Here is a 14,277-nt window from a genome sequence, read left to right on the forward strand (position 1 = left end):
GACCAAATCAAAAACAAATCCAGGCACGTCCATACCAGGTTAGGGCGGTCCTCTGTTCAACATCTGCCCCGTGTTAGCAGTGGCTGAAACCAAAACGTGGCTATAGGTACAAAAAACAATACCCTTTCGCATTTGAAATAGGGAGATGTCAACAAAATAGAGTCATATAGCCACTGCCTAGGGATTGCCAGTTCAAGCCTGGAGCTAGCACTGGGCGTGACAGAAAGCCGACCGCTAGTGATGCACTGCTGAGTATGTCAGCAGACACCGGGAAACCCGAGAACCCGAGAAAAGTAGCCCATGAACACCACAGCTCCAGGTGTTGCTCAGGGGAGCAGTCCACTTACAACTGACACCACTCAGGCAATTAAGAAAAGGAAGGCGTGCATGAAATGGTCAACAGATGCAAACACATTCATAATGTGTGTATATTACCGAGTAACGGAACTTGAGCCTGATATGACAGGATACAGGGATACACGAACAACGCCAGATGTAGAAAACAGAATTATCGGTTCAGAAACAATGAAAGCAGTTTATACAGGACATCAGAACAAAATTCGACGTGTCAGAATGGCAACAACCCTGGCTCAGAACTACAAACAAACACAGAGATAATGAAGTTCTGGTCCAACATCTCGTCAAACAAGGTGATGTCAAATGAAGAAGCAAACTGACTGGGGAGGAAGAAGAATGCACTCACAAAAAGACACCTGAAAATTACAATGGCTACATTACAAGCAGTTAGAAAAAAAAAATACCCACCACTGGAAAGGTACCAGCAGTGATAATATTCATCATATTGTTATAAAAAATTACTTGTCTTCATCTGTATCTATTAAAATATATTAACAATTTTCTTAAAAATCCTGAAAAAGTGCCCAGATTTTTGAGAGTGTAAAACCTATCTCTTACCGAAAGGAGAAATCACAATTAACTCATCAAAATATTGTCCTATTACTTGTTTATGAACTATATGTGTTGGTTGTCTGTTGTTTCCGACAATGATGTAACCTGTGCGAAAGGGGTTTCATAGTGAAAAAGCTGTTACACTCCCAGCCTCGAAAGTCCTGGTCCAATGATACAAAAAATTGTCACAAATGGAGATTTCCTTGGCTGCAAAGGATAGCCATGATGCCTTCTGTGCATTGTCATTCCCTTTGCTTTCCACAAAGCATTGGAGCACTGCCTTCTTGGCCATTGGGTCAAACTATATATAATATTGTAATATCATGCATCTGACAACTAATCTCCACTCACCTCGATACACAGTCTACTTACAGAAGAGCAGAAAGGATGCTGTAAGGCTATGAAAAGATGTAAAGAACAACTGCTAATAGATTTTGGAATTCTAAGTGAAGCTTGATGGAAAAGCAGAAAATTTTATGTTGCTATATTGACTACCAAAAAGCATTTGATTCTGTTCCACACACATAGTTAGTACAAGTTCTTAATATATATGTAAACTACACCTTATACTTGTGAAATTCCTACACCATCTGATGAAGCATTGGTGTACTATAATAATCCTATCTATTAACAACCAAAAATATGAACACTCGTTCTCTAAATAAACCGATGTAGCGGTGTGCTACACGCAGCGCTAAAATTACGACACGGAGTCGGTAACTGCAGTCGAAGGAAAAAACTTTATTCGAAATCTTCAGCCTCACTTTTAAGCCTCCCTCAACCTGCCCCCCATGGCGCAGAGGCTCCAAAGCTCTGTGCTCGCAAACCCCCGTAGGCTATCTAATTGTGAGTCGGTTCGGATGTGCCAGGAAATGGGTCGCCACATAACCCCCCCCCAGAACCGGCGATACACCCCCCAATGTCCACAGCCTGGGCCAGAACCTGCTTGGGAGGTTGGCCTCTGCGCCGAGGTGCCGGAAACTCGGCCGGTTGCGCCAGGTCCACTTGGGCTGGTTTGAGGCGGTCCACCGTGAAAACCTCCTCTTTCCCCCCAACGTCCAGCACGAACGTGGACCCGTTGTTCCGGAGCACCATAAACGGCCCCTCGTATGGCCGCTGCAGCGGTGGCCGATGCCCGCCCCTTCGTACAAACACAAACTTACAGTTCTGTAGGTCTTTGGGTACGCAGGTCGGGTGCCGCCCATGCTGTGAAGTGGGTATGGGGGCCAGGTTACCGAGCTTCTCGCGTAGTCTGCCCAGGACTGCTGCAGGATCTTCCTCTTGCCCCCTTGGGGCTGGTAGGAACTCCCCGGGGACGTCCAGGGGCACGCCGTATACCAACTCGGCCGACGAGGCGTGCAGGTCGTCCTTGGGCGCTGTGCGGATGCCGAGTAGGACCCAGGGAAGCTCGTCCGCCCAGTTGGCTTCTCGCAGGCGGGCCATGAGGGCCGACTTCAGGTGACGGTGGAAACGCTCCACTAGCCCGTTCGACTGTGGGTGGTAGGCAGTGGCGTGGTGCAGCTGAGTCCCCAAAAGGCTGGCCATAGCTGACCACAGGCTGGAGGTGAACTGGGCGCCTCTGTCGGAGGTAATGTGGGCTGGTACACCAAGGCGAGATATCCAGGTGGCGATCAGGGCTCGGACGCAAGATTCGGAGGTGGTGTCGGTGAGCGGGACCGCCTCTGGCCATCTTGTGAACCAGTCCACAATAGTCAGGAGGTGCCGCGCTCCGCGCAACACTGGCAGGGGGCCCACAATATCCACATGAATGTGGTCGAAACGCCGGTGGGCGGGATGGAACTGCTGCGGTGGGGCTTTGGTGTGCCGCTGCACCTTGGCCGCCTGGCAGTGCATGCACGTTTTGGCCCATTCACTGACCTGTTTGCGGAGTCTGTGCCAAACGAACCTGCTGGAAACATCCGGACAGTTGTCCGGATGGAGGGATGTGCCAAGTTATGAATGGAGTCGAAAACGCGGCGCCGCCAGGCTGTCGGGACGACGGGACGGGGCTGGCCGGTGGCGACGTCACAGAGTAGGGTCCTCTCACCCGGGCCCAAGGGGAGGTCCTGGAGCTGCAAACCGGAGACTGCGGTTCTGTAACTCGGAATCTCCTCATCCGCCTGCTGCGCCTCTGCCAGTGCCTCAAAGTCTACCCCTTGGGAAAGGGCATGAACGGTAGGGCGAGAGAGCGCATCCGCCACGACATTGTCCTTACCCGAGACGTGCCGGATATCCGTCGTGTATTCAGAGATGTAGGACAGGTGGCGTTGCTGGCGGGACGACCAGGGGTCGGACGCTTTCGTAAACGCAAAGGTAAGTGGTTTGTGGTCCGTGAACACGGTGAAGGGCCGACCTTCTAGGAAGTACCTGAAATGCCGGATTGCCAGGTAGAGCGCCAACAGTTCCCGGTCGAAAGCACTGTATTTGAGCTCGGGTGGTCGCAGGTGTTTGCTGAAAAACGCCAGGGGTTGCCAGCGACCTGCGATGAGTTGCTCCAGCACCCCACCGACTGCCGTGTTTGATGCGTCCACTGTGAGGGCGGTAGGGGCGTCCATTCTGGGGTGTACTAGTATTGCGGCATTCGCCAAAGCTTCCTTCGTTTGAACGAAAGCGGCGGCGGACTCCTCGTCCCAGGTAATGTCCTTGCTCGGACCCAACATCAGGGCGAACAGGGGGCGCATGATCCAGGCAGCTGAAGGGAGGAAGCGGCGGTAGAAATTGACCATACCTACGAATTCCTGAAGGCCTTTGATCGTGGTGGGTCGGGGAAAGAGGCAGACCGCATCTACCTTAGCGGGCAGAGGGGTTGCCCCGTCTTTAGTAATCCTGTGGCCCAGGAAGTCAATGGTATCGAGTCCGAACTGGCATTTGGCTGGGTTGATTGTAAGACCCTACTCACTCAGTCGGGCGCAGAGTTGACGGAGGTGGGACAGATGCTCCTGACGACTGCCGCTGGCTATGAGGATGTCATCCAAATAGATGAACGCGAAGTCCAGGTCCCGTCCCACCGTGTCCATTAACCGCTGGAACGTCTGTGCGGCATTCTTCAGGCCGAACGGCATGCGGAGGAACTCGAAAAGGCCAAACGGGGTGATGAGAGCCGTTTTGGGGACGTCGTCAGGATACATCGGGATTTGATGGTACCCTCGGACGAAGTCTACCTTGGAGAAGATCCGTGTGCCGTGCAGGTTTGCTGCAAAGTCCTGAATGTGCGGCACAGGGTAGCGGTCCGGTGTGGTAGCCTCATTCAGCCTGCGGTAGTCGCCGCACGGTCTCCAGCCCCCCGTCGCTTTGGGCACCATGTGCAGGGGGGAGGCCCATGGGCTGTCGGACCGCCGGATGATCCCCAATTCCTCCATCCTCTGGAACTCCTCCTTCGCCAGTCGGAGCTTGTCCGGGGGAAGCCGCCGAGCGCGGGCGTGGTGGGGTGGTCCCTGGGTCGGGATGTGGTGCTGTACGCCGTGCCTGGGCATGGCCGCTGTGAACTGCGGTGCCAGAACCGATGGGAAATCCGCCAGGACCCTGGTGAAGTCGTTGTCAGACAGCGTGATGGAGCCGAGGTGAGGGGCTGGCAACTGGGCTGCACCCAGGGAGAACGTCTGAAAGGTCTCGGCGTGGACCAGTCTCTTCCTGGGCAGGTCGACCAGTAGGCTGTGAGCCCGCAAAAAATCCGCACCCAGAAGCAGTTGGGCTATGGCGGCCAGTGTGAAGTCCCACGTGGCTGGAGCCGAACTGTAGCTGCACCTGACGGGTGCCATAGGTCCTTACTGTGCTGCCATTCACGGCCCTCAGTGGGGGACCCGGTGCCCTGCTGCGGGTGTCGTAACTCGTCGAAGGTAAAACGCTGATCTCAGCCCCAGTATCGACCAAAATCCGGCGTCCTGACCGTCTGTCCCACACATACAGGAGGCTATCCCGATGGCCAGCTGCCGTAGCCATCAGCGGCGGCTGGCCCTGGCATTTCCCGGGAACTTGCAGGGCGGGCGACAACGGCGGGCTTCTGCGTCCCACTGCTGGTGGTAGAAGCACCAGTGTTCATTGGGCCAGGGGTTGGCGTGCTCTGCGGCCGGGCCTGGACTAGTTTGCTGCCGGGAGCGTGGCTGGGAGATCTGTGCGATGGACGCCCCGCTCACCTTTTTGGCGTTCCACAGCAAGTCCGCCCGGGCTGCCACCTTCCGGGGGTCACTGAAATCCGCGTCGGACAGCAGCAGGCGTATGTCCTTGGGCAGCTGCTCCAGGAATGCTTGCTCAAACATGAGGGAGGGTGTGTGTCCGTCCGCGAGAGACAACATCTCATTCATTAAAGCCGATGGAGGTCTGTCGCCCAAGCCATCCAGGTGCAGTAAACGGGCAGCCCGCTCGCACTGTGAGAGTCCGAAAGCCCTGAGGAGCAGGGCTTTGAATTCTGTGTACTTGTCGTCTGCTGGGGGCGACTGTACGAACTCTGCGACCTGGGCCGCTGTGTCCTGGTCGAGGAAGCTCACCACTTAGTAGTAGCGGGTGTCTTCTGAGGTGATCTGGCGAACGTGGAATTGGGCTTCGGCTTGCTGGAACCATAGGTTCGGTCGCTGTGTCCAGAAACCCGGCAGTTTCAACGAAACCGCATGAACAGAGGCGGCGTCGGGCATTTCTGGTCCAAAAATCGTTTGGACTGTCGGGGTCACCAATTGTAGCGGTGTGCTACACACAGCGCTAAAATTACGACACTTAAAGACAGTCGGTAACTGCAGTCGAAGGAAAAAACTTTATTCGAAATCTTCAGCCTCACTTTTAAGCCTCCCTCAACCTGCCCCCCATGGCGCAGAGGCTCCAAAGCTCTGTGCTCGCAAACCCCCATAGGTTATCTAATTGTGAGTCGGTTCGGATGTGCCAGGAAATGGGTCGCCACACCGAGGCATTTTCCACAGTGACTCTCGAAGTCCACCATGACTGTGGATTCATCTAGCGTTAAACACGCTCTCTAAATTATTGAATCGGATGAAAATAGGGTATCAAATCAGAAACAACCAAACAAGTTATATCTTGACAAATGTTCTATACATGAATGGTTTGAAATTATATATTCTTTCATCAGTAAAGCTAAAGCAATTAATCCAAACAGAACTAATTTCCAAAGAACACGAACTTTGGACTACATAAGTAGAAAGCATTAAACTTAAAGAAAGGTGCAACATAGCAGCAGGATACAACACAACTGTGTTGCCTTTATGGCAGTTATTTAGTTTATAATATTTTCACTTAGTAATTTGTTTGTTAGCATTTTCTAGTTAAAGTTAGGATTATTTAAAGTAAATTTGTTGTCTGTGATATATTGCGGCATGTGATGACGTCACATCCGGTTTCGCCGCGTCCTGTGGGAAAATACCGGTTTGGAGAAACGGGAAGGTGGGAGGCACACATGTGCAAGTCCAGCGCAAGGAAAGTTGTCTTTCTACGCACTAGGAACATAGTGAGAGCAACACCATAAGTTATGAGATAATCGATATGTTGAATTAAAATGTTAACGCCGATCCTGTTAAAAATAACAACGGTCGATAAGGTTTATGTTTTTGTTAGTTGAAGAGTTGTGGATAGTTTGTGTTGAAGTGTATTTAAAGCAGTCAATGGCGTAGGTAGATTCTGACTGTATGCTGCACTTTAATGTAATGTAGTTGTTGTAGTTTTACTTTTGCAAGTATTTACGATGTACATGTGATATCAAGAAGGAAACAAATGCTGTACAAATCTTGTATTGTTTTATCAACAGTTTTCACCATACATTAATGAGGAAGAGTGAACAGTAAACGGTTAATCTTACAGTATCCTGTTTTCATTGACTACGGTTTACCTCGGTGTTTAGTTCAGCGTTATCTTACACGCCGAGCGAGAACACTACAGTGAAAAGGCGGCATTACCAGGTGTTTCAAGTGCTGCAATGACAACACGATCCAGCATCAAGTCATTGCCACCCAGTGACAGGGGCAGTAGAGCATCATTAAGTAAGGCCGCCCACGCAAGAGCTAAAGCAGAATCCGCCAAAGTGCGAGTGTGCTACGCCAAACAAGAAGCAAAACTGAAAATGGAAGCGGCTGTCAGAGAAGCCAAAAACCAGAAGGAAGCGGCTGCCAGAGAAATGTAAAAGGCTGCCAGAGAAGCCCAAAACCAGTTGGACAGGGCAAGGATAGCGGCAGAGTTAGAAGTGCTGACGCTGGAACGAGAAGAAGAAGCTGCTGCCAGGGTGGAAGCAGAGTTCATAGAAGATGCTGAAGAAATGTATGCTCTGGTTGATGTAAAATCTACATCAGAAAAGATCAGATTGGGGCGTACAAGCGACTATGTCCAATTTTAAATAGACCTGAAGATTCGTTCTTTCTCTCCATACTTATTCGATAATGCCCCACTTCATGAGGAGTCTCAGAGAGGCCCGATTGCATCACATCCATCTGAGGAAAACAATTTACCCTCACAACTCCGCGATGAAGTCAAGAATGAAAGAGCTGACGACAAATACTTCTCAACACCAAACTTACCAGATTTGGCGAGAAGAGAGGCAAAGGCTGAATTCAGAACAGCAAAGTCCAACACAGAGGTACGCCCTCGGTCATATACCCACCGACATACTTCCCCAGACGGCATGCCACTTGCAGTTGAACCCACGGCACAGTATTTAGCACGACTAGATCTCATCACTTCAGGACTGTACCAGTTTGACGATAAACCTGAAAATTACCGTGCATGGTACTCCACATTCACCAACGCTATCGATGGAGTCCAGCTCAGAGCAACCCAAGAGTTGGATCTTATGGCGAAATGGCTGGGAAAAGAATCATGCGAACAGGTGAGATGCATACGTTCAGTGCACATCAACAAACCTGAGCTAGCCTTAAGCAAAGCATGGGAGAGACTTCGGGAGGGCTATGTGGCCCCCGAAATTATTGAAGTGGCGCTATACCAACGTCTGGAAAATTCTCCTAAGGTGTCAGCCAAGGACCACATTAAGTTAAAGGAGCTCGGAGATTTACTCATGGAGATTCAAGGCGCCAAAGGAGACTGCTACTCAACTGGGCTAGTATACCTAGATACTCCATTCGGGATTAGACAAATCGTGGACAAACTTCCATTTGGGCTGCAGGACAGGTGGGTGTCTGTTGCCTCAGAGTACAAAGAAGACCACAATGGTTGATTTCCTCCCTTTGAGTATTTCACTAGGTTTGTATGCAAGGAGGCGAAGAAGCAAAACGACCCTAGCAACATGGGTCCAGGAAGCAGTACAATTTACACCGTCAGATAAGTCCTCTTCGAATAATTTCAACATTAATCAGTGCTTAAGACTAAAGCCTTTACAACTAACAACGGCCTTCGCAAGAATTGTCCATTGCATAACAAACCCCACCCCCTCAGAAAATGCAGGCGTTTAGGGAAAAACTCCTTGAAGAGAGGATGGCCCTTCTCAAGGAGAATAGAATATGTTTTAAATGCTGTTCCTTGACCTCTCACTTTGCTAGAGAGCGTACGATTGCCGTGAAGTGTCCGGAATGTAATAGCACTAATCACGATGGGGCCATGCATCCCGGCCCGTTACTGCAAACCAAAACACTCCTTCACCCCCACAACAGGACGGCGGGGAGGGAGAGGCTCACTCCAGGACAACTGTTGTCAGCTCAAGCTGAACAGAAGTTTGTGGTCAAGCTCAGTCAAGCCGTTCTTGTTCAAAGATCTGCCTCACTAAGGTGTACCCTAAGGGTGCCAAGGACAAGGCCATCAAAGCCTATGTAATTCTGGACCATCAGAGCAATCGCTCACTAGTCAGTCCAGAGTTCTTTAACTTGTTCAACATTGACAGTGAGCAGTTCCCATACTACCTTATAACTTGCTCAGGCAACATGGAAACTTATGGAAGGAAGGCAGAAGGCTTCCAGCTCAAGTCCCTGGATGGTAAAGTTGTCATCTGTCTCCCTCCACTCTTAGAGTGCAATGAGATTTTGAAGAACCGCACTGAGATCCCGACACCAAGTGCGGTGCTACACCAGCCACATCTCCACCACATCGCCAAACACATCCCAGAACTGGATCCAACTGCAGAAATACTCCTGCTATTAGGAAGAGATGTTCTTCGGGTGCACAAGGTTAGGCAGCAGGTCAATGGACCACACAACGCCCCCTCTGCGCAACAACTGGATCTGGGCTGGGTGGTGATAGGAGAGGTGTGCCTTGGCAATGTACACAAACCGACGGTTAGCACACTCAAGACCAGTGTGCTAGAGAGCGGCCGCCATTCAATTTTTCAACCCTGCACAAGTTTCATGTGTATCAAGGAAGCACGACAAGGCTTTAACAAATGTAAATTAACCGACAAGACGCTGGGTCAGTCAGTCTTCGTTCAAACCGAGCATGATAATAAACTTGCTCCATCAGCTCAAGACGTCATTTTCTTAAGAATAATGGACGCCAAGGTCTTCAGAGATGAAGCAAATAACTGGGTCGCCCCACTACCTTTCCGAGAACCACACCAGCGACTGCCAAACAACAAAGAGCAGGCAGTCAAGTGGTTCACGTCCTTGCAAAAAACCCTGAAAAGGAAACCTGAGATGCAGCAACAATACGTAGCATTTATGGAGAAGATCTTTGCTAACGGACATGTGGAAGTAGCGCCGCCACTGAAGGAAGGCGGGGAGTCCTGGTACCTCCCAACATTTGGGGTTTACCACCCACAAAAGCCCAATCAGATCAGGGTGGTCTTTGACTCCAGTGCTCAGTGCGCTGGTATCTCCCTTAATGACGTGCTCCTTACAGGCCCCGACCTTAACAATACCCTTCTCGGGGTCCTGCTGCGCTTCCGGAAGGAGAAGGTCGCAATCTTAGCGGACATCCAGCAGATGTTCCATTGCTTCTTAGTACAGGAGGACCATCACAATTTCCTCCGTTTCTTATGGCACAAGGACAATGACATTAACAAGGAAGTCACTGAGTACCGGATGAAAGTCCACGTTTTTGGCAATAGTCCATCGTCTGCCGTGGCCATCTATGGGCTGCGAAGAGCCATCAGAGAGGGCGCACAGGAGCACGGCGATGACACCGTTAAGTTTGTAGAAAGGCACTTCTATGTCGACAACAGCTTGATATCACTACAGAAAGAAGACAAAGCAATCGATCTGCTCCGACGTACACAAGCCTCACTCGCTGAGTCAAACCTCCGCTTGCATAAGTTCGCATCAAACCGTCAGGCAGTAATGGAGGCCTTTCCACACGATGACTGTGCTCCGGCAATCAAAGACCTAGATCTAGATGGAGAAACCATACCCACACAAAGGAGCTTGGGTCTCTTCTGGGAGATTACGACTGACTCATTCACATTCTCCGTGCCGACTGTGATCAAGCTATTTACTCGCCATGGAGTTCTCTCCACTGTCAACAGTGTTTTCGATCCCTTGGGTCCACTGGCGCCAGTTACAATCCAGGGAAGAGTCCTTCTTAGAGAATTTACCTCTGAGCTCTCTGACTGGGATACTCCCCTACCAGAAGACAAGCTAAGCAAGTGGGAGGCTTGGAGATATTCACTTCAAGATCTAAAACAGCTTCATATCATATCCGATACACTGCGACCTCACCCACTGAGGCAGCGCACACAGAATTGTGTGTATTTTCGGATGCGTCTACCAAGGCCATCGGTGCTGTGGCTTACTTGAAAGTAGTCGGGAGGGATGGTCAAGTTGAAGTAGGATTTGTAACTGGTCAGGCGAAGCTCACTCCCCAGTCCGAGCCAACAATTCCAAGGCTTGAACTGTGCGCAGCTGTCCTGGCTGTGGAAATGGCAGAGTTTATCCAGGACGAGCTAGACCTGGAGTTCGACAATGTCAAGTTCTACATGGATAGCAAAGTAGTGCTTGGTTATAGTTATAACGAATCAAAACGTTTCTACGTGTACGTTCATAATAGAGTTCAACGTATCCACCTGTCATCAAAGCCCGAACAATGGCATCATGTACGTACCGAGGATAATCCTGCAGACCATGCATCGAGATCCTCACCTGCATCCCGTCTGGCTCAGACATCCTGGTGCACCGGAACCCCCTTCCTGTATCAGCCACCAACGGAAAAAACTCAAACGAGCGAGACATTTGAGCTGATCGAACCCAAAAGAGACTCGGAAATTCGGCCGCAAATACAAACAGGAGCCATCTACCTCAAAGAATCCATACGTATTAACGAACGCCTTTGACGGTTCTCCACTTTGCATTCATTAGTGAGAGGACTTGCGTTCCTCATTCACATGGCCAGATCACACAAGCATTCATCCTGAAACAGTAAATGTAGGGGATGGCACAAATGTAACTTACCTCGCACTGTGGACGAATTGGCCCAGGCAAAGGACGTCACCTTTAAAGCAACTCAAAGAGCAGCTTTTGCAAGGGAGTTTTCAGCTCTCCAAGTTAATAAACCAAAACCAAAGGACAGCCCTTTGAGGAAATTCAACCCGATCCTGAAGAATGATATCATCTGCATTGGAGGCCGGTTAATACACTCCCAACTTTCAGCTGCAGAAAAGAGTCCAGTAATCCTGCCCAAAGACAGCCATGTGTCCTTACTGCTCACTCGCCATCACCATGAACAGGTAAAGCATCAGGGCTGTCACCTGACGGAAGGAGCAATAAGGGCAGCAGGACTGTGGATCTTGGGAGGTAAAACACTGATCAATTCAGTACTTCATAAATGTGTAACCTGCAGGAAACTGCAAAGCAAGTTGGAAGTTCAACGTATGGCAGACCTCCCACCAGAACACCTCGAAGCCTGTCCTCCTTTTACATATGTGGGGCTGGATGTATTTGGTCTGTGGACTATCACTATGAGACGTACCAGAGGGGGACAAGCAGAGAGCAAGCAGTGGGCCATCATGTTCAGCTGCATGAGTTCAAGAGCGGTACACGTTGAGGTCATCGAATCTTTGGATACATCCAGCTGCATTAACGCTCTCAGGTGCTTCTTTGCACTAAGAGGCCCTGCAAAACAGTTAAGGTCTGATTGCAGCACAAACTTTGTTGGAGCATCAAAGGAGCTGGGGATGGACAAAATGGTGCAAAAGTACCTCATTCAGCAGGGATGCAACTGGGAGTTCAACACACCACATGCCTCTCACATGGGAGGCGCATGGGAGCGGATGATTGGTATTGCCAGAAGAATTCTTGATTCGATGTTTCTGCAGCAACGCACCTGATTGACCCACGAGGTACTGTGCACACTAATGGCAGAGGTCACAGCCATTATAAATGCGCGACCACTCCTACCTGTGTCTTATGACCCAGAAAGCCCCTTCATACTCTCGCCACCAATGCTCCTTACGCAGAAGGCAGGAGCTCCCCCTCCACCAGGGGACTTATCTGATAAGGATTTGTACACAAAGCAATGGAGACAGGTCCAGGCTCTGGCAAATCGGTTCTGGTCTCTTTGGAGACAGGAATATCTAACTTTGTTGCAACACAGACAAAAGTGGACAGAACCCTGCAGGAATCTTCAAGCTGGAGATTTAGTCCTGCTCAGGGACAAGCAAATCACCTGCAAATGCTGGCTAATGGCCAGAATCACTGCTACATTCCCAAGTAGGGAAGGACATGTCAGGAAGGATGAGTTGAAAACTACCGACCAAGGTGATGTGAAAATTTACCAAAGGCCTGTTACAGAAGTCATTCTACTTCTACCTAAGGACTGATTAGAGACTGAAGTTTTGTATTATGTTCATTGTGACCTTACGAAGGTCAGGCGGGGAGTATGTTGCCTTTATGGCAGTTGTTTAGTTTATAATATTTTCACTTACTAATCCGTTTGTTAGCATTTTCTAGTTAAAGTTAGGATAGTTTAAAGTAAATTCGTTGCCTGTGATATATCACGGCATGTGATGACGTCACATCCAGTTTCGCCGCGTCCTGTGGGAAAATACCAGTTTGGAGAAACGGGAAGGTGAGGGCTCACATGTGCAAGTCCAGCACAAGAAAAGTTGTCTTTCTACGCACTAGAAACATAGTGGAAGCAACGCCGTAAGTCATGAGATAATCGATATGTTGAATTAAAATGTTAACACCGATTCTGTTAGAAGTAACGATGGTCGATAAAGTTTATGTTTTTGTTAGTTAAAGAGTTGCGGATAGTTTGTGTTGAAGTGTATTTAAAGCAGTCAATGGCGTAGGTAGATTCTGACTGTATGCTGCACTTTAATGTAATGTAGTTGTTGTAGTTTTACTTTTGCAAGTATTTACGATGTACATGTGATATCAAGAAGGAAACAAATGCTGTACAAATCTTGTATTGTTTTATCAACAGTTTTCACCATACGTTAATGTGGAAGAGTGAACAGTAAACGGTTAATCTTACTGTGATCCTGTTTTCATTGACTACGGTTTACCTCGGTGTTTGGTTCAGCGTTATCTTACACGCCAAGCGTGAACACTACAACAACCATTCGATGAATATGAATTCAATCAAGATTTGAATAGCTCAGCAGAAAGCCGATGATTAGACAATTACGATTTGAATAGCTCAGAGTCAGCAGAAAGCAGCTGATTGGACAATTGAGGTCAGGTGACCAAGCAGTTTGGAAAAACTCAAACAAATAAATAGAGGGTTACCTCAAGCAGAGCGGCCTGTGGAAAGTGGCCAGTGAGTGAGTGGGCCAGTGAAGGAGTTAAGATTTGAGGCTTTGATGAGAAGAGGTGGAGGATGAGCTTGTTCCCAGTTAGTCTTTCCAATGCCTCCTGAGATGGTGATGTGCCTCTCCTGTGAGATGTGGCAGTCTTGGGGGAGTTCCCCTTTCCCGCAGAGTCACACCTGCCAGAAGTGCTTGCGGCTGGGCGATCTGGAAGACTGTGTGAGGAATCTAGAGCAGCAGCTGAATGACCTTCAACTCATAAGGGAGAATGAGGGAGTCACAGATGAGAGCTACAGGGAAGGTAGTCACACCTAGGCTGCCGGAAGTAGTCGTTGGGTGACAGTCCGAGGGGGGGGGAAGCGAAGAAGAGTAGACAGGTAGAGCAGAGCACCCCTGTAGCCATTCCCCTGAATAATAAGTTTACCGTCCTGGATGCTGTTGGCGAGGATGACCGACCAGGTGTGAGCCTCTGGCCCTGAGTCTGACCCTGTGGTGCAGAAGGATGGGACGGAGAAGAGGAGAGCTGTTGTCATTGGAGACTCTATAGTCAGGGGAGCAGACAGGAGATTTTGTGGACGTGAGAAGGAAACTGGCATGGTTTGTTGCCTCCCAGGTTCCAGTGTCCAGGATGTCTCTGACCGGGTGCATGACATCCTGGTACAAGAGGGAAAGCAACCAGAAGTCACGATACATGTTGGGACCAACGATATAGGCAGGAAGAGGGATGAGGTCCTCAAGTGTGAGTTTCGGGA

The 14,277-nt window shown here is 49.6% G+C and overlaps 1 protein-coding gene across 1 annotated transcript in view; it reads left to right on the forward strand.

Moving 5' to 3' along the window:
• The window catches only part of LOC132390913 (uncharacterized), a 31,769-nt gene extending 20,662 nt beyond the window's left edge, over positions 1–11,107 (forward strand). The window contains 1 exon segment of the mRNA XM_059963449.1: positions 10,550–11,107. Within this exon segment, the coding sequence (XP_059819432.1) occupies positions 10,550–11,107 (558 nt within the window).
• The last annotated feature ends 3,170 nt before the right edge of the window (positions 11,108–14,277 follow it).

The sequence above is a fragment of the Hypanus sabinus genome, chromosome 3 (genome assembly GCF_030144855.1).
Source record: "Hypanus sabinus isolate sHypSab1 chromosome 3, sHypSab1.hap1, whole genome shotgun sequence".
Lineage (NCBI taxonomy): Eukaryota > Metazoa > Chordata > Chondrichthyes > Myliobatiformes > Dasyatidae > Hypanus > Hypanus sabinus.